Source organism: Lithobates pipiens, unplaced genomic scaffold, assembly GCF_037356315.1.
Source record: "Lithobates pipiens isolate NorthernLeopardFrog02 unplaced genomic scaffold, aLitPip1_a1.2 Scaffold_3, whole genome shotgun sequence".
NCBI classification, from domain to species: domain Eukaryota; kingdom Metazoa; phylum Chordata; class Amphibia; order Anura; family Ranidae; genus Lithobates; species Lithobates pipiens.
Window position 1 is genome coordinate 85,683,069 of NW_027507790.1, and position 18,553 is coordinate 85,701,621.

Below are 18,553 nucleotides of genomic sequence, written 5' to 3' on the forward strand. Positions count from 1 at the left end.
CACTCATAGCTTACAGTACAAAGCAGAGGCCCTACCAGCAAAAGAATGTATTACTTGCTAGGCTATAGTACAGTACAATAACTATTAATCCTAGCTATACAGTACAATGTTGTCAAAAGGGGAATGCCTATGTCACTAAACCTGACCAGCAACCACTCTGCTCTGTCCCTCCACCGCCAGGCAGCAGCTTCTCTTGCAGGGCTTTAAAATACTTCCTACACATGTGGCTGGCGTCTGACGCCATTTAGCCATGCCCTCCCACGCGGAATAGGGCCCCCCCTTCCTCTTTCAAACAAGGAAGCCGAGTCTCCCGCCCGAGCGCCGGCATCATGGCGGGGGGTAAATCCTCTGCTCCAGCGAGCAGCCGCATTTCTTTTTTTTCATAAATCTGGGGGCTCAGGAAGTGATCAGACCCCCGTTCTTACCTGAGGGTCTGAGCTGGCTTAGACAGAGAGGAGAGTGTAGCTTCTGCTGTTTCCAGTGTCAGAATGGTGAGTGCTCAATACAGCCCCCAGTGGTGACACATAGACATGACATGACAACACAACACAACACATGGAAGGAGAGATTCCTGAGAAAATCTCCCCTACCTTATCCTCGCAGCAGGGTTTTATTAGAGATAAAAACCCAATCTTCGCCCTTCATGTTAGGCTCCGAGACCTTAAAAGGAAACCTTCAGGAACCAGAGAACACTCAGGTTGACCCACAATCCTGGACCTGCGACAAGACCCTGCCAGTAAACTTTTATTGGCCTTACTACCAAAAAGTACTGGATCCCAGGGCCCAGCTCTCAAAGCATTCGCAAGCAAAACCTTGTGTCTACGGATTACGAGGCCCAGGTACCATTCATTTAGTCCATTACGGAGACATCAGAACGGATCCGGTCAGGATGGCTGGCTCTCATCAAAGGATTACTGCCCATGGAGCTCAGTACAACACATCCTTACTCGTGCCCAACACCTTAGACACTGGCGAAAAAACTGAGGACTCCCAGTAGTGGGAGGTGTTATATGGGGGAAGTTCATGCCTTAAGGGGCATGCCAGTGTCCAGCACCTGATACGCCGATATAACCCATGTAGTAATTACTACGGCTGTGTCCCCTGATGTAAGAAAAGAAAAAAAAAAAAGTCTTCATTTTTATATGATGATTAATCCATTCATTTACTTATTCAGAGCTAATAGTTTAATTAAGGGTGTGTATATCCTTTTTTTTTATTAATGGTGTAGAATTTTTGTTTTATTTGCGAGTTTTACCTTGTAATATCCAGATTGAATTACCCAATTAATTCCAGTCCACATTGCTTATGACTTGTTGTGCGAGTTGCCTGACCATGGACTTTTTTTGGCCACTGGGGGCTTAGTCATGTGAAATACATGCCCTGCTAGCGAGGTCCATATGAACCCCATGGCAATCAAATAAACATGGTCTCAATATGCCCAGTCACGCTTGACTAACAACATTTTTTGCTGATCAATGATGCAGGATATATGTCTGAGTGGTGGACCGCATATGATCCTTACAACAAACTTGACCGTCAGTGTGTCCTGTTGGCACGGCAACCGTACAATATAAAAGTCATGGGCTGCACTAAGATGGCGCCACTTCAGATGACACGCGTATGACGAAACACTTAAAGAGGAGCTCCGCCTATTTTTATTTTTCAAAAGTCAGCAGTTACAAATACTGCAGCTGCTGACTTTTAAAATAAGGACACTTACCTGTCCAGAGTCGCCTGCGATGTTGACACTCGAAGCCGATCTGTCCCTCGGCTGTCGGGTGCTGCTGCTACGATCCTCGGTAAGGGAATCAGGAAGTGATGCCTTGTGGTTTCACTTCCTGGTTCCCTACTGCACATGTAAGACTCGCTCTGCGCTATCCCACTGGTCCCTGCTGTTTTCTGGGATCTGTGTGTCTCCCCGAAAACAGCAGGGCGGATGGGAAGTGTAATAAATACCTGCTGGTGGCTCGAGTATCTATGCCCGGAAGTGGGAGCAAAATACCTGTATTAGACAGGTATCTACCCCCCCTCCCCCTTGAAAGGTGTCAAATGACACCGGAGGGGCGGAGGAACCGGAAAAGCGGAAGTTCCATTTTTGGGTGGAACTCCGCTTTAAGCCAGACCTTGGTAATGCCATCACTTCTGGTTTTGGAGTTTCCGGTCTGTGGAACACAAGGTGTCCCAGATTAATTGCTGCTGACACTTGTATTGATTCTGTAGCATTATTAAAAGTGTGTTTTTAAAGAGTTCTTTGATCTAATAAACTACTTACCTCATGGATTTACGCTATGAGAAGTATTTTTTCCCATCCATCTATATGTGAACGTACCCTGTGACCAGACCCACTTTGGAGGAGGGATCACCAGTTGAGAGGCCAGAGTTGCCGTTTGGATGCACTTTACCCCAGCAGGGGTACTCCTTTCTGGTGAGTGTGGAACCAAGAGAGGAGCACGTGTGGAACTCACTCAACTCTTCACCAAAATATATTGTTGATCCAAGCACAAGTCACTATATACCTCTTGAACTGTGAAATTTTTCACAAATTACTTTCGAAGTCACTATATATCTCGTGAACTGATTGTTTGCGCATACATATATTTTTTATTCTGGTTTATGGACTAATTTGATGGACAATTGTTTTGTACTATAAGCACACACAGCACTTTATCACAGGTTGACATATGTGTAATTCAGCATTTATGGGATTTTCAGTTTGCATATGATGATATTATTATTGTGTGCATGGCTTATCATTTAAAGAGACAGTGCATGTCACTAGATGGTTTACCTTTTAATTTTCCCAACATAATCACTGATTTAGTTATATTTTTCACTCTGGGCAGCGCCAATTTACCCACCTCCCCTATATACTCTTGAGCAGTGGTTGCCAAACTTTTGGACCTCATGAACCACTAAACCGTGGACAACTAATATGAAATTTACATGCCTTATATTCACAATGTTTCGGCTCTCTGCATCACGCTGCTGCCTTACACAGACTCATCATTGGATCTCACCTCCTTATCCAGCAATGTCCTCAAGCTCTGTGCTCCTTCTCACAGTCTGATCAGTGCTGCCATTGGAAGTCCCCTCCTTCACCTCCTGCTCTGAGTGCACATGAGCCGGAACTACAGATGAGGCATTGGATATAAATGCATGCATAGAGGACAACTCTGTAAACAACATTGAGTGGTATATATCCTCCACAAAACTGATTTGCAGCCCAACCCCTGGGGACCACTGGTTGGAGACGGCTGCTCCAGAGTATTGACTGTTAGCTAGAAATTATATGACCTAAGTGGTGTCTGGAGTATGGCTTTAGATGACAACTTCACTGACATCAATTATGATGGAATGGCACTTATTCTTGTAATTATAATTTTTTATTATTGTATAGCATTCACAAACTGAGTCCTTTATCTTTGGCTATAAGATGGACTATTTCTCAAGAGACCAAACAGTGTCAGGATAACATGTTATTTATTAGCATACAGGAGAAGATGTGTAGCGATAATTTCTCCAACCAGTGGAGTTACAAGCAAAGCACAAAACCCACCAAACTAAATTTATTCCAGAAACAATTTATCACTTTTATTAAGCTCCAGCTTAACATTCAATATTCTTCCACACACCAGATTTTTTTCTTGCTTTGGCTGTGGTCATTTATATTACAACAACCGTATAAAAGCTCATTTCAAAATGGAACATTTTAGCTCAGTCTGAAAGCAGTTACACAGCTCCGCTCCTCGCATCCCATAATTTTACTGCCCAGGACCAGACAGGGATTTGTTCATGAACTGCCTCTTCACAAAGCACATCCACCACTAAAACAAAAAGCAGAACAATTATAAGAATTGTCGGACGGAGATATTCAAGACTAGACATGCTGAATCATGTAGTGGATTATTATAACTGGCATATAACTAGAGGTCGACCGATATGGGGTTTTCTCTGGCCGATGCCGATATTTAGAAATCATGGCGGCCGATAGCCGATATATAATGCCGATTTTTTTGGGCCGATATGTTAGGCCGATTTTATTTTATTTCTTTATTTTTTTCCTTTTTTTATATATTATTATTATTTTTTTTAATCCCCCTTGATCTAACACACCTTTCCCACTGGGGCGTTTTTCAGGCGCTTTTGGGCTAAAAATAGCGCCTGCAAAGTGCCTGCAAAACGGCCCCCTGCAGTCTGTGTGAAAGACAGAGTGATTTCACACAGAGGCGATGCGCTGGCAGGATCTTAAAAAAAAAGTCCTGCAAGCAGCACGTTTGGAGTGGTGTATACCGCTCCTCCACCACTCCTGCCCATTGATATGAATGGGCACCACTGCCGAAGCGCATGCAATGCGATTTGGCAGCAGTGCTTCATGGGCGCATTTAACCTCTTCCTTGGCCGCTAGCTGGGTTATATGTGCCCCACTAGCAGCCAAATAGCACTGCTAAAATGATGGTAAAGAGCTGCTAAAACTTGCGTTTTACCATCAAAGCCTGCCCGCTCCAGTGTGAAAGCAGTCTTCATAAGTGATACAGAAAATTTCTTACATTTAAAAACATTTATTAAACAAAACAAACCTCCAATCAGTTTACTTGTATGTATGATTTAGATAAAAAAAAAAAAAAAAAAACCTATGTATTAAATAAAAAACAGGTAGTCAAAACTTTTGGACAAAAAAAAAAAAATAAATGGGCTAACTTTACTGTTTTTATTTTATTTTTATTTTTTAAATAGTGTATTTTTTCCCCCAAAAAATGCATTTGAAAGACCTCTGTGCAAATGCCGTGTGACATAAAATATTGCAACAACCGCTATTTTATTCCCTAGGATCTCTGCTAAAAAAATATATATAATTTTTGGGGGGTCCAAGTGATTTTCTGGCAGAAAATACAGGATTTTTACTTGTAAGCAACAAGTGTCAGAAAAGATTTAGTCTTTAAATGGTTAAACTGAGAACTTCTACACACAGAGATGACTTAATTCATTCATGTGTAAACATTGTATCATTTTGTTCTTTTCTTGGCAGCCTGCCCAGAGTGGAGGAAAGGGTTTCTATGGCAACTTACACTGACTTCTATACAGAAGTCATTTCAAAGTCCCGCAGCGGCTTTTTACCAGCACAATCGGCCGATGCCGATTAATTAAAAAACAGCAAATATCGGCCGGCCGATATATCGGTCGACCTCTACATATAACCCGTGTTAATAAACAAACTTATGGTTTAATGTAGAATCAACCCTAAAAATTTACTTCTGTGGGGGAACTCAGATTCACTAAAAGCAGAACTAAAGTAAAAATAAATAAAAAAATAATTGTGCACAGGCAGGGCCTTTTATAAAATACGCTTACCTGCCCGTTTGCAATCTTATTTAGAATGTAAACAGAACTGCACACGCACAGCTCAGTTTACATTCTAGCACACTGCCTGTGTGCTGAGATGACTACACTCCTGTGCATGCTTAGGAGTGTTGTCAGCCCACGCTGGCCAATCAAGACTGTTGAAGACTCAAACCCAGAAGAAGCCGGGGAGAAGATGCTGGCAAGGAATTTCACGGCCGCCAGACCGTTTGAACTAAGGCGGGTAATTTTACCTTTAGTTCTGCTTTTACAAACACCTGCATTGGTATAAAACTTCAAAATGATTGCAGAATGTAGAACTAGTTGGTTTACCTTGCTGGGCTTGTCTGTCTGAGGGTCAAACACTTTATCACAAAGCCTCAGTCCAGTTTCCTGCCTCAGCTGCTGCAAATAGGCCCGCATAATCTCTGGAGGAACAGCGAACAGAAAGAACACATTGAAATGAACAAGTAGGTATGTGTTGTAGGGACAATAAAAATACTGTAATCTTTTAATACTGTATAATTATATCAGATTTGTATACATGTCTTAATGTCTTAATACTGTGATCACTTCTGTGCAGGTTTAGATCAGTGTTAAATACAAAAATGCCATATGAATTTGTATTTTACAAGTTATTAAACACCCCAACCCTAGGATGTATATTAGGGATATAGCAAAGATCACATTTACATTGAAAACTACATGGACACTTTAATCCATACACGTTTGCAGTGGAACAAAATAAAGAACTAAAATGTTATTTGCGATTTGCACAGTATTTGTTAGCTGGAGCACATAAGAGCCCGGGCAGCAGAAGAAAAGTGGGAACCTGGACAGAAGGGGGTCATACACTGGGACTGATCCCCTGCATTTTCCTCCTGTAGCTGCTGAATGCCAGAGGGAGGAGGGGAGGAGGAGAAGGAGGCTTTTAACATCAGCAGGAGGAAAATACAGGGGATCAGTTAAAGTAAATGGCACCACTGCTCCTGTCCAGGTTCCATGGGTTGGCAAGGAAGGGATACTCTTCACCTACCTGCGATCGACAGCCCTGCATTAAAGCAATCAGCTTCATCTTCAAAGAATATTCACCTCATTGTCTTATTATACAGAGCATGAACATTCTTTTCATTGCACGTGGCCTCGTAGGGGCAGTGCAAATTAATGTTCAGGAGCACTTCCCCAAGCAGTACACATCTGTATGCAGGTACAACATAACTGAGAGATTTCAAACAAGAATAACCTGTCACACTTAAAGTGGAAGTAAACCGTTCTATCGTTTTCAGTCAAGGAAGCTGCCATCTTGGCCTCTAATGATTCTTCAACTGCCATAATGCTGCACATGTGATCAGTTATGAAACCAGCCATTGGATGGTTTGAAAGTTTGGTTGAGAGCACAACCAATGTGAAAGTTAGCATTTCCGGCATGCCGGGAATGTAAGTGTTTTTTTAAACTGGGTTTACTACCGCTTTAAAGTCAAACAAAATTCATTAAACCGCATAATATAGCGATTTTATTTAGGAACAAGCTTCGCCCATGACGTTAAAAAAAATCAAACAAGACTGGCCCATCAGCTGTCATAGCGCAAACCCTCTTTGAAATTGATAGCAGAATGCTACAATACAGATGTGCACCAAACATTCACTGTGAAAACCGTATAGCAAATCCTTTAAAGATTGACCTGATAAAAGATTTGGGGATTTTAGATATGATGATAAATTCCTTACTTATCAAAAATCTACAATAAGAACCGCCTGTGCTGCCCCACAGCAGCCACATTCTCTTATTATTCAGTTGGAGGATGATTTGTTTCAATGGGCATAACTTTTTCTGTGTTCCAACATGCCAATAAATAAGGATCATTCCTTCTAAATACTGATGCTGCCAGATAATCTGCATTGTAATAACTCTTGTTGTACTGCATAATCTGTGTGGCTCACACTGTCGCATTTAAATGCTGAAAAATTCACAAGTTGCCATTGCTGACAAATCTTTAAAAAAAATAAAAAAATAAAATAAAAAAAAGCTCCCTTCCTCTGGCTTGATGACCTCGTCAGTCACTGAACTACGGCAAGCATTGTGCACATGAAGTCAGCATTACTGATGTGCACATTTGTTCCAGATCAGTGGCTCAAAGTATTAAAGCCATTGAATCATAATGTCAGCCAGAAAATGATCATTTTCAGAATAATTGGTATATCCTTCCTTTAAAGCCCCACTTACCTTACTCCTCCCTCCAGACTGTGGGACTGGCCTCTTCTCTTCGGTGCTCCGCCCCCAGTCTGACATCATCAATTGCTTTGCTCATAAAGGACAGCAAGGTTCCCCCCCCCCCCCCCCCCCCCATATTGGAAAGTGTGGTAGAAATTTGGCTGTACACAGAGCACAGCCATATCTCCTGTGCTCATATAAGCACCCATTTCCGTCTTAATGATATAATGCTTCTTACCTAAAAACCCACTCATCCAAGTAATTAGACATTACCACATTCTTACGTCCTCATCTCAGCATGGCCGGTCAGCATCTCTGCCTACCTGTGCCGTGCATCTGCTTTTATTTACATATCAACAGGAAGTCCCAAACTTGAGGGTGTGCCTCCAACAGCCAAACGCCTCCTACAAAGCTTGGGACCTCACAGGAAATGAGCAACACAGGATGCGACTGACCAAATAAGGACATGACCATATGAGGATGTAACACAGGATTAATGATTAAATAACCAATGACTACAGTTCCTTGTGGATGGGAGATTATCTGCAGGTGTACGCCATGGAACCCCAAATATGTTGATCAGGCATACAGGGGTGACAAGAGCGCAAACCCACTAAAACCGATAATGTGTTTGCAGGGCAAACAAATCCCCCCCAGACGATCGTTCCATACATCGCACAGGGGCCCTTCGCTGGCGGAAAGGTCCTCACTCCGCAAACACCTCTCTCTCAACCAGCGTCAGTCTGCCCCAGTCAGCTCTTTAGAGTCGGCTGGGGGAGAACAAACACTGAGGGACTCTTTATGACAATACATATTAAAATACATCTAAAACATCTTCATAACATTTTCCACAATAAAAGTAGAGAAGAGTGCCAGAAGTCTGCCAGAGCTAGGAATAAGATAACTATTATATTTTATTTCTCCACTCCTAAACTTTATTCTTATACTTTATTACTCATCAGTCAGTTTCAGACTACAGGGTCTGATACTAAACATATCACCATCAGCACAGACTTACCATCCTCCTGCTTGTTGGAAGGCTTTATGTACATGGCATTAAGAGGAAACCCTGGTTCTCCTGGGATAGGGAAATTTGTAATTCCCAGGGTGTACATTTCCTTTTCTCCTTGGCCTTTAGAAGTGCACTGATTCCAAAAGAATAAAAAACAAATGGCTAATGAGTTGCAGCCTGTACTCGTTATCAAACTGAATCTTCGAATTAATGTCTTAGGACAGGGCTCAAATTTTCAAGTCCTGAGCTACTAGCCAGGCCTTAAGGGTTACTTGCCACCAGTTGCCCCACTCTACCCCTACCCTGCATGACCAGTGCCCACCAATGCAGCCTCGCTTGTGGCCATCATTGCAGCGTGACTTGTGCCCACCAATGCAGCCTCACCCGTGCCAAACAATGAAGCCTCACCTGTGCCATTCAGTGCAGTCTCACTTGTGCAGAGGAAGCGAGAGGGTGGCCAGATCATCACGGAGCGGGGATTGCCCGCCGTAACAGCTTGCATTAGAATTGCCTCCTGCTCGCAGTCACACACACAGCCTCCTCTCCTGACCCGGCGCCTGTGACAGACAGAAATGCTGGCCCAATACTGGGATGTGTTCTGTCTGTCACAAGCGGCGGATCAGGAGGCGGGGGTGTATGTGACCATGAGCGGACGGCAATTCTAATGAAAGCTGTTGCAGAGGGCAATCCTCGCTCTGTGATCCAGCCAGCTCACCTTTCCTTCACTCTCTCTTCCCCCCGGGGACGATTGCTGGGAGAACAGCTCCCATTCAACCCTGCCTATTAGCGCCCCCCACACCCACCCCACTCAGAGGCAGCCCATTCTTGCCAGAAACCATTTAATTTGCGAGTGGAAAATTTGAGGGCTGTCTTAGGATATATGAATGTATTAGGATGTATGCTAGTTAGTAAGGGTTTTGTGTCTGTATATACTCCTCACCTTTTGTAACTTTTTTAAGCATTCAGAAATGTACAGAGTGATATATATTAATGTTCGGTCGGCTTCATTCTGAAAAATAAAGTCATAACATGGATTTAGAAGACACATCAGTGACTTTGAGATAAACAGATGAGATATTTTGTGAGAACACTGAACACATCATACAAAGTGCTAGATCTGAGTAGACTGGTGTGTGCTGGCCAGTATAAGCAATGCTCTGCAGGCTGTATATGTCATCTGGCTCATACATAATATAACACTGAGAAGCCTAACTCTCAAAGTCCCTCCCATAAGTGAAGACAGAAGCAGGAACTAGTGTCCCAGTATTTTTATTAAAGGATCAGTCCACCAAAAATGTATAATTCGGTGTACTGAAGTGGAGAGCTGAGTCAACTCCCCTTAATCACCTGAGGACCAGCCACGCCAGTTATACTGCGGCACGTTGGCTCCTCTGGGCGAGCTGTCATATCTGTACGTCAGAGGCTTCAAGAGCACTTGGGGGGGGGGGGGGTTGTTTGCGATGCACGTGCCCGGCAGCCGAAATTGCTCCTGAGAGAGAGAGAATGGAGGTCTGTCAATGTAAAACAGACAGATCCCCATTCTATCAGGGGTGAGGAGACATATCTGTTGTTCCTAATGCTTAGAAACAATGATCAGTCTCCTCCCCCAGTCAGTCCCACCCCCCCACAGTTAGAATCCCACCCTAGGACACACATTTATCTCCTCGATTGCCCCCTAGTGTTAACCCCTTCCCTGCCAGTGACATTTATATCCCGTGATCAGTGGCTATTTTTAGCTATGATCGCTGTAGTCAATGGGAGTCAATGGTCCCAAAATAGTGTCAAAAGTGTCCAATCTGTCCGCTGCAATCCCGATAAAAAGCAGATCACTGCCAATACTACTAATAAAAAAAATCATAAATCTATTCCCTATTTTGTAGATGCTATAACTTTTGCGCAAACCAATCAATATATGATTATTGCGATTTTTTTTAACAAAAACATGTAGAAGAATACATATCGGCCTAAACTGAGCAAGTAATTATTTTTTTTTTTAATGCGAGGATATTTATTATAGCAAAAAAATTTTTAAATATTTTTTTTTTTTCTTAAATTGTCGTTCTTTTTTGTTTATAGCGCAAAAAATAAAAACCTGCAGAGGTGATTAAACACCACCAAAACAAAAGCTCTATTTGTGTGTGTGTGTGTGGGGGGGGGGGGGGGGGGGGGGGGGGTTGGGGGCGAGGATGTCAATTTTGTTTGGGTACAGGGTTGCATGACCGCACAATTGTCAGTTAAAGTGATGCAGTCCTGTATTGCAAAAAAATCGCCTGGTCATTAAGGGGGCAAATCTTTCGGTCCTTAATTGGTTAAAGTGATAATAAACCCTTGTTTTTAATCACTTTCAGCAGCTGATTTAATCTGCGTGTGTGCATGTATGAATATGAGTTAGGGAACTTTAGATTGTAGCTCTTTGAGGGAAGGGACTGATGTGAACATAAAGCACTGTATATAGATATGTAAAGTGCTGTGTAAATTGACAGTGCTATATAAAATACCGGTAATAAATAAAATAAATATGCAGCTTTTTTTTTTATCTTTATCCTTTGTCTATGATCCAGTTTTAGCTGATGTCATAACAGATTTCCTGTTTTCGGGTTAGCTTTTTTTTTTTTTTTTTTTTTTTTAAATAGCAGCATCCTATGGAGCCACCCTTGTATGCAGGGACTGGAGTTGTCTCCCTACACTGTGTGCATCAATAGAAACACAGCCCTGTAGCCTAGGATGACAAGGCACTCCACTACCCCTCCTTTCTGCAAACTAATAGGTTAGCTGGAGACTTCACTGTCCACTGTTAACGTTTCCCTGTGAAGACCAGAAGTCCAGGGAAGCAGCACGGAGTGAGCAGGAGCCAGTAGCATTAAAAGTTGTAAGCTGCAAGAGCTAGGGTAAGAATTTTGACAAATAGTTGACGGGGAACGTATACTCAATGTGTTAAGCTAAAAGGAAAAAATTAATAAAAATAAAAAAACGGAGGGTATTACTACTTTATCCCAAATTCTCACGTTTCCAGACCTGCACAAGAGCCATACAAGAACACGTGGATCCCACTGTCTCCTAATAATTATAGAGACTACAAAAGGATTAGAAGAAATAGAAGAGAGCACTCATTTTATAGTGGGAAAAGTGAGTAGCCAAAGAGCCAGGAAGTTAGGTGAACTGACCCTGAATATGTTTCTGCTCACCAAACTCCACAGATAATTAAAAGATAACCCAAGACATTTCTGAAAAGGTTATGTCAAACCTTCAAACACCTTACCTTAATTTCATAATTTTTGAAGAAAACATTTGCCTTGAAATAATAAATAGCTTCATCAATTATATCATTGTCCTTGGCTAAAAACAGAAACAGAGTATTAATAAAATGACCTAAATGTAATCTTTAATTAAAAAAATAAATAAATAAAAAAAAAAAAAAAACATCATGAGATCAAAAAACAGAAGAAAAATAATATATACCCATTTTCACTGATGGGTATTAAAAAAAAAAAAATACAGTTTACGTTGCTAAATCAAATGTTGATACATAGATAACATCCACTATCACAGTTCATACTTATGTGATATAGAACTTGTCATGTAGCTAACAGGGATATATTTATGTTATACAGAATTTTCTATGCCACTAGCAGGATTCAGAAATCTATTGTAAAAGCACTGTCTATAGAGCTAGCAGGAATCAGAGATACACAAAATTGTCAAAAATATTGGGACACCTGCCTTTAAAAGACCGTGTGTTTTAATGGCATCCCAGTCTTAGTCAGTAGGGTTCAATATTGAGTTGGTCCGGTCTTTGCCGCTATAACAGCTTCAACTCTTCTGGGAAAGCTGTCCACAAGGTTTAGGTGTGTGTCTATGGGAATGTTTGTCCATTCTTCCAGAAGCGCATTTGTGAGGTCAGGCACTGATGTGGACGAGAAGGCCTGGCTCGCAGTCTCCGCTTTAATTCATCCCAAAGGTGTTCTATCGGGTTGAGGTCAGGACTCTGTGTAGGCCAATCAAGCTCCTCCACCCGAAACTCGCTCATCTATGTCTTTATGGACCTTGCTTTGTGCACTGGTCCAAATCATTTGCTGGAGGGGGGGTTATGGTGGTGGGGTCGTTTCCAGGGGTTGGGCTTGGCCCCTTAGTTCCAGTGAAGGGAACTCTTAAGGCGTCAGCATAACAAAACATTTTGGACAATTTCATACTCCCAACTTTGTGGGAACGGTTTGGGAATGACCCCTTCGTGTTCCAACGTGACTGCACACCAGTGCACAAGCAAGGTCCATGGATGAGCGAGTTTGGGGTGGAGGGACTTGACTGGCCTGCACAGAGTCCTGACCTCAATCTGATAGAACAACTTTGGGACGAATTAGACCAAAAGCCACGCCTTCTTGTCCAACATCAGTGCCTGGCCCCACAAACGCGCTTATGGAAGAATGGTCAAACATTCCCATAGACACACTCCTAAACCTTGTGGACAGCCTTCCCAGAAGAGTTGAAGCTGTTATAGCTGCAAAGGATGGGGCACCTCAATATTGAACCCTACAGACTAAGACTGGGGTGCCTTAAAAGGGTTGTAAACCCTCACAGTTTTTCGCCTTAATGCATTCTATCCATTAAGGTGAAGAACCTTTTGTGATGCAGCAGGATTAAGCAAAATATTATACAGTATAATCTATATATCTAGTAGGATTCTGAGATATATCATACAGAACTTTCTATGTAGTTAATATCCACACCTTTCTGTGAAATATAATACTAATTATGATATACAAGATTCAATTCATAATGGAACAACATTCTTTATTTGCCATAAAGATCTTTATTTTCTGCAATAAGAGTCAACAGGAGCTGAAATAATAGTCCCACTGCTGATAACAACAATGGCAAGAGCAAACGCATGCATGGAAAGGAACCACCGGCTATTCCTCTTATTGAGAGAAAAAAGAATGTATGTAGTAAGCAAGCTGAGACTTGAAACAGTAGTGGAGCAGGAATGTGAAGGAAATCTCTGAAATGCTTTTGAATACAGTACTTACTTTCTCTAGGGGCAGGTCCTTTAAACTGGCTTCTAATGGGCAGTAATGCCATGTTTCCTGTTAGCTTGATATCAGATTCCATTAATGTGGAATGATAAGCCTGTAACAGAAATGATAAAATTGAAAAGAAGTTTTGCCTTTAGTTCTACTTCAAGCTCTAACAATTAAGTTGCCCGTTCCCCAAAGGCAAAGTATGCCCAACAGTTAATGTTTTCAAGATTCTCCAAAGTGAAAACGGCTGCAGTATTGTAGGTGGTGGCATAAACTAAACCCGGGAAAACATGACCTGTTGGGGGCAATTAGCTTTGTTATCGCAAGCTACAGTGCCGTGCAAAAGTATTCACCCCACATGGTGTTTTTCGGGTTTTGTTAGAACCTGGAATTAAAATGTATGTTTCGGGCTCTGTACCATGTGACTGTACTAAGGCTACTTTCGCACGGAAGCATTTTCAGGCATTTTAGCGCTAGAGATAGCACCTATAAATCGCTAAACACCTCCCCTACAGCCCTAGTGTGAGAGGCTGAGTGCTTTCACACAGGGGCGGCACACTTGCAGGACGTTAGAAAAAGTCCTTCAAGCAGCATCTTTGGGAGCGCTGTATACAGCGATCCTAAACCGCACCTGCCCATTTAAATGAATGGGCAGCACTACTGAAGTGCCTGCAAAGCGCTTCGGCAGAGTTGCAACATGGGTGCTTTTAACCCTTTCTTTGGCCACTAGCACCCAAAAAAAACGCCACATATAGCGGAGGTCCAGCTGAATTTTTTTTTTTTTAAAGTCAGCAGCTACAAACACTGTAGCTGCTGATTTTTTATAAGCACACTTACCTGTCCAGGGTGCCCATGATGTCGGGCGCCCAAGGCCGATCCATCCATCGGATCGGGTCCCGGCGCCGCCATTCAAACTAAGTGAAACCGGCAGTGGAGCCTTGCGGCTTCACTGCCCATTTCCTACTGCGCATGCACGAGACGCTCTGCGCTTTGTGAATGGCCGGCCCCAAACCCCATTCCCCAGAAGACAAGGTGAGGAGGAGAAGATTGAAGATCACCATGGAGTAGGAAATGGCAAATCTGCCTAGCATCAGCCATTTCTGGTCATTTTGTTTTTTCCAGATTTTTTATTTTTATGTAATTTTTTTTTTTTTTTTTTTATAGGGTGGACCTCCGCTTTAAACTAGCGGCATTTTACTTCTAACGCCTGGTGCTTTCATTTCATTTGAATGCCATTGTCAGGAGGCTGATGGCCTTTCTGGGTTTAGGTGAAGCCTCCCGGAGATCTGCTCTCCCCCCCCCCCCTTACCCACAATGTCAATAATTTGTAGAACCACCATTTGCTGCAAGTCTCTCGGGGTATGTCTCCACTAGCTTGGTACATCTAGCCACTGGGATTTTAGGCACTCTTCAAGTCAAAACTGCTCCAGCTCCTTCAATTTAGATGGGTTGTGCTGGTATACATCAGGGGAGTCTCCAAACTTTATAAACAAAGGGATAATTTATTGTCCTTCAGACTTTAGGGGGGCAGACTGTAGTTAGTGAGAGTGGAACTTTTCCTGGCATCAGTGCAACTAAACATCACCTCATTTGGGATCAAGGGGAGGAATAGTGCCCCCCCTCATTGGTATCATTTGTTGGTGTAAGTGTCAAAAATGGTGCCCCATTGTGGGTGTCAGTAGGCAGAATAGTGCCTCAAGGCCCAGATAAAGGCAAATAAGGGCCACTGTTTGGAGACCACTGGTTTACAGCATTCTTCCAAGTCATACCACAGACTGTCAATTGGACTGAGGTCTGAGTATTGACTAGGCCATTATAAGAAAATTAAAAGTTTCCCTTTAAACCCCTCTAGCATAGCTTTAGCAGTATGTTTAGGGTTATTGTCCTGCTGGAAGGTGAGTGTTCCAGTCAATTCCAATCTCAAAAATCTGACAGACTGACACAGGTTTTCTTCAAGAATTGCCATCCATCTTTCCTTCAATCCTGACCAGTCCCTGTTGCTAAAAAGTGTCCCCATAGCATGATACTCCCACCGCCATGCTTCACTGTGGTGCTCCAAGAACAAATGTATTGTATTTAGGCTTACAGCATGTAACAGATCATGTGAACTTTTGATAACGCGCAAGTGGACCTAATCATCTAAGACTTTTGACGTTAGTTTGACCACATCTTATTTGGAGTTTCATAGTAAAGGGGGGTGAAAACCTGTGCACGCTTAATTAAAATGTATGGGTTTTATTCTTTTTTTTGGTCTCAAATATTGTTTGTGTCATTATAAAAAAATAAAAATAAACTTTGTACATTCAAAGCCATAGGCATGTTGTATACGTCACATGGTACAAAGTGTATACTGACAAAGGTTCTGAGACTCCCATGTGAGAGCCGGTCTAATGGGTTCCAGTTGGAACCATCTGGAGGACAAAACAGATTAGTATCCGTGTAAGGCTGCATTCACACCTAAGCGTTTTGTTTTCAGGCAGAAAGTCGCACGTTTTTGCCGTGATTTTTACTACGTTTTTTTGCAGCGTTTTTGTACAGTTACCTGGCCAAAAAGAAGCTCATGTACTTTTTTCAGCTGCAGGCATTTTGCTTCAGGTGACAAAACGCACAGTTGTGAACAGGTACCATTGAAATGAAAGGGATTTTGCTTGATGGGTGTTTTTCGAGCTGAAAATGCTCAGGTGTGAATGCAGCCTTAAAAAGGTTTGCTGAGAAAGGAGTGAATACTATATTTGGAGAAGATGAAGACAAAGCAGAAGGCTGACAGTGAGAATCATTTCCTGCCTGACACATCAGGTTCCCCTTTCTGCCAGCTCTGTGTGAACACTAAAGCCGACCATATACACATTCAATTTTGACAGATTTTTGCTGAATTGGCAAAAAGTTGCTCCATGGGTGGCCCTGTTGGCACCACCCGGGTTCAACAAAAGTTGATTTTCCAATTGGCTTATGAAAGCAGCTGGGTGGAAAATTGTCAACTGAACAGCACCCGCAGCTTGGTAAGAATGAGCTCCGGCATCTTTGCAGAGCCCGCCAGGAAGTCGGCACTGCGCTAATCACAGGCAGTGAGACAATGTCCCAATGCACGGCTGCAGAGATCGGGAAATGTCTCATTGCCTGCGATTAGTGCTGTGCCGACTTCCTGGTGCAACTACTGTTGGGTTCCCGCCGGAGCTCATCCTTACTGTTTGAGTATTCTGACAGCAATACAAGATCCATCACTGCAGATCTCTCCAGCAATGCTGTTCAGTGTGGGTGTGCGATTCCACCGGAGGTTCTGCACCGAACCCTGAACCACCTGCCCCATTCCAAACACTAATATACAGCTGGTCGCGGCTGTACACACACTGCGCCAAAACTTAAGCAGCATCTCACTCTTGGCAGGTGGTGATGCCGCCGTCAAACTTCTATGGAGTCATGTAAGACTCCATAGAAGTCAAAGCGCACTATATAAATCCTGTATAACTCCCTGCCCTGGTATGTCAGATCAGCCCCTACCCTGTCCACCTTTATGAGATCCCTGAAAACTCATTTATTCAGAGAAGCCTATCCCACACCCACCTAACTGTCCCGAGCCACCCCCATCAAATCATTCTCTGCAGCGACTACCTTTTCTACCACCCCCTCCCTTTAGAATGTAAGCTGTATGAACAGGGCCCTCCTGTACCTTTTGTATTGAACTGTACTGTAATTGTGTTGTTCCCCCTATACATTGTAAAGTGCTGCGTAAACTGTTGGCGCGATATAAATCCTGTATAATAATAATGCAAGAACGTCACGGCAAAGCATGTGATTTGCGGAGCAGAATTACGGCAATTCCAGGGTTAAATCAGGTGGTAAGGAGGTGTCCTCACCGCCTATCAAACACCTTTAAAAAGCAATCCGAGTATGGATCGCATTTAAGAGGAGCGGCGGGGCCTGTTGCACTTGTGAATGAGCCCTGAGAGCATTGCAGTGCATCCCTATGGAACAGCGCCCTCTGTAGACAGACACAGGTATTAGTCGTTCTGTCACTGGCCTGAATGCTGCTGTATCTCTATGGGCAGTGATGGGAGTGATAGAAGTGACATGGGATGGAGATTTCATGACACTGCCAACCATCTGACACCAGCCTATGGCTGCTCTGGAAGCAGATCCTCAGAGATCACCTATAGAGGATCCATTAGAGACACATCTATTACATGAGAGAACATGGCCTGTCATATGACACGGAGGGGACTGTCATTGGGGGCCACACACTATCCGATCACACATGGGGTGTGCTTAGTAATACAGACGGGCCTCGCCCGGCACTTCCTGGTCGGACGATCCATCTCCGGGAGTACTGTGCTCCCTGCAGCCAACACTGACATAGGAGAGGGGGGCACCGATCATTGCTTCCCTCCGATCACTTACCGGCATGATGACGGTGTGTGGGTGAGGAGAGGCTCCCAGGTAGACGATGCTCTTCAGATACTTCCGCTGTCCCACCCTGAGCCTCACAAGCAGGAAGTGACCGGACACGTCACAATACCGCCGGCAACCACTAGAGGCAGCGATCGCCGACATGTAAAAGAGACGATGCTGTCCTGTGTCCACTGGGTGGCGCATGGATACACACTACAGTTGTACAGAACTGTGAGAAAGAAGGAAGCATAGGTCTGCTGCCTTCACCCCTGAGCAGAGTCTATTCTGCATGATTTTTGAAGCTTGCTAGCAAAAAAAGGGGGAGAATTTGGGGACTTTAACCGCTTCAGCCAGGGCCGTCTTTAATATTGATTGGACCATAGACAACATTTTTTTTGCCTCCCCTCCATGCAGTTTTGCACTTTAATATATATGCCATGCATTATAATTATTGATTTTTATTCAATATTATATTTATAGAATTACTAGAGAGGAGGTAGAGCTACATATTATTATTTATCATTAGACTCAAAATCAGTTTACTGAATCAGATCAGACAGCAATTGTGATTGGTTGCCAGAGGTTACAGTG

The 18,553-nt window shown here is 43.1% G+C and overlaps 1 protein-coding gene across 1 annotated transcript; it reads right to left on the reverse strand.

Moving 5' to 3' along the window:
* Positions 1–3,463: 3,463 nt before the first annotated feature.
* On the reverse strand, positions 3,464–18,112 carry ARPC3 (actin related protein 2/3 complex subunit 3). Its single transcript, XM_077461996.1, has 7 exons — positions 17,972–18,112; positions 13,586–13,685; positions 11,821–11,897; positions 9,502–9,570; positions 8,568–8,694; positions 5,671–5,765; positions 3,464–3,824 (listed from the first exon to the last, which is right to left on the reverse strand). The coding sequence occupies exons 1-7, from the start codon at positions 17,975–17,977 to the stop codon at positions 3,762–3,764; spliced, it is 537 nt and encodes a 178-aa protein (XP_077318122.1). The 5' UTR covers positions 17,978–18,112; the 3' UTR covers positions 3,464–3,761.
* Between the last annotated feature and the right edge of the window lie 441 nt (positions 18,113–18,553).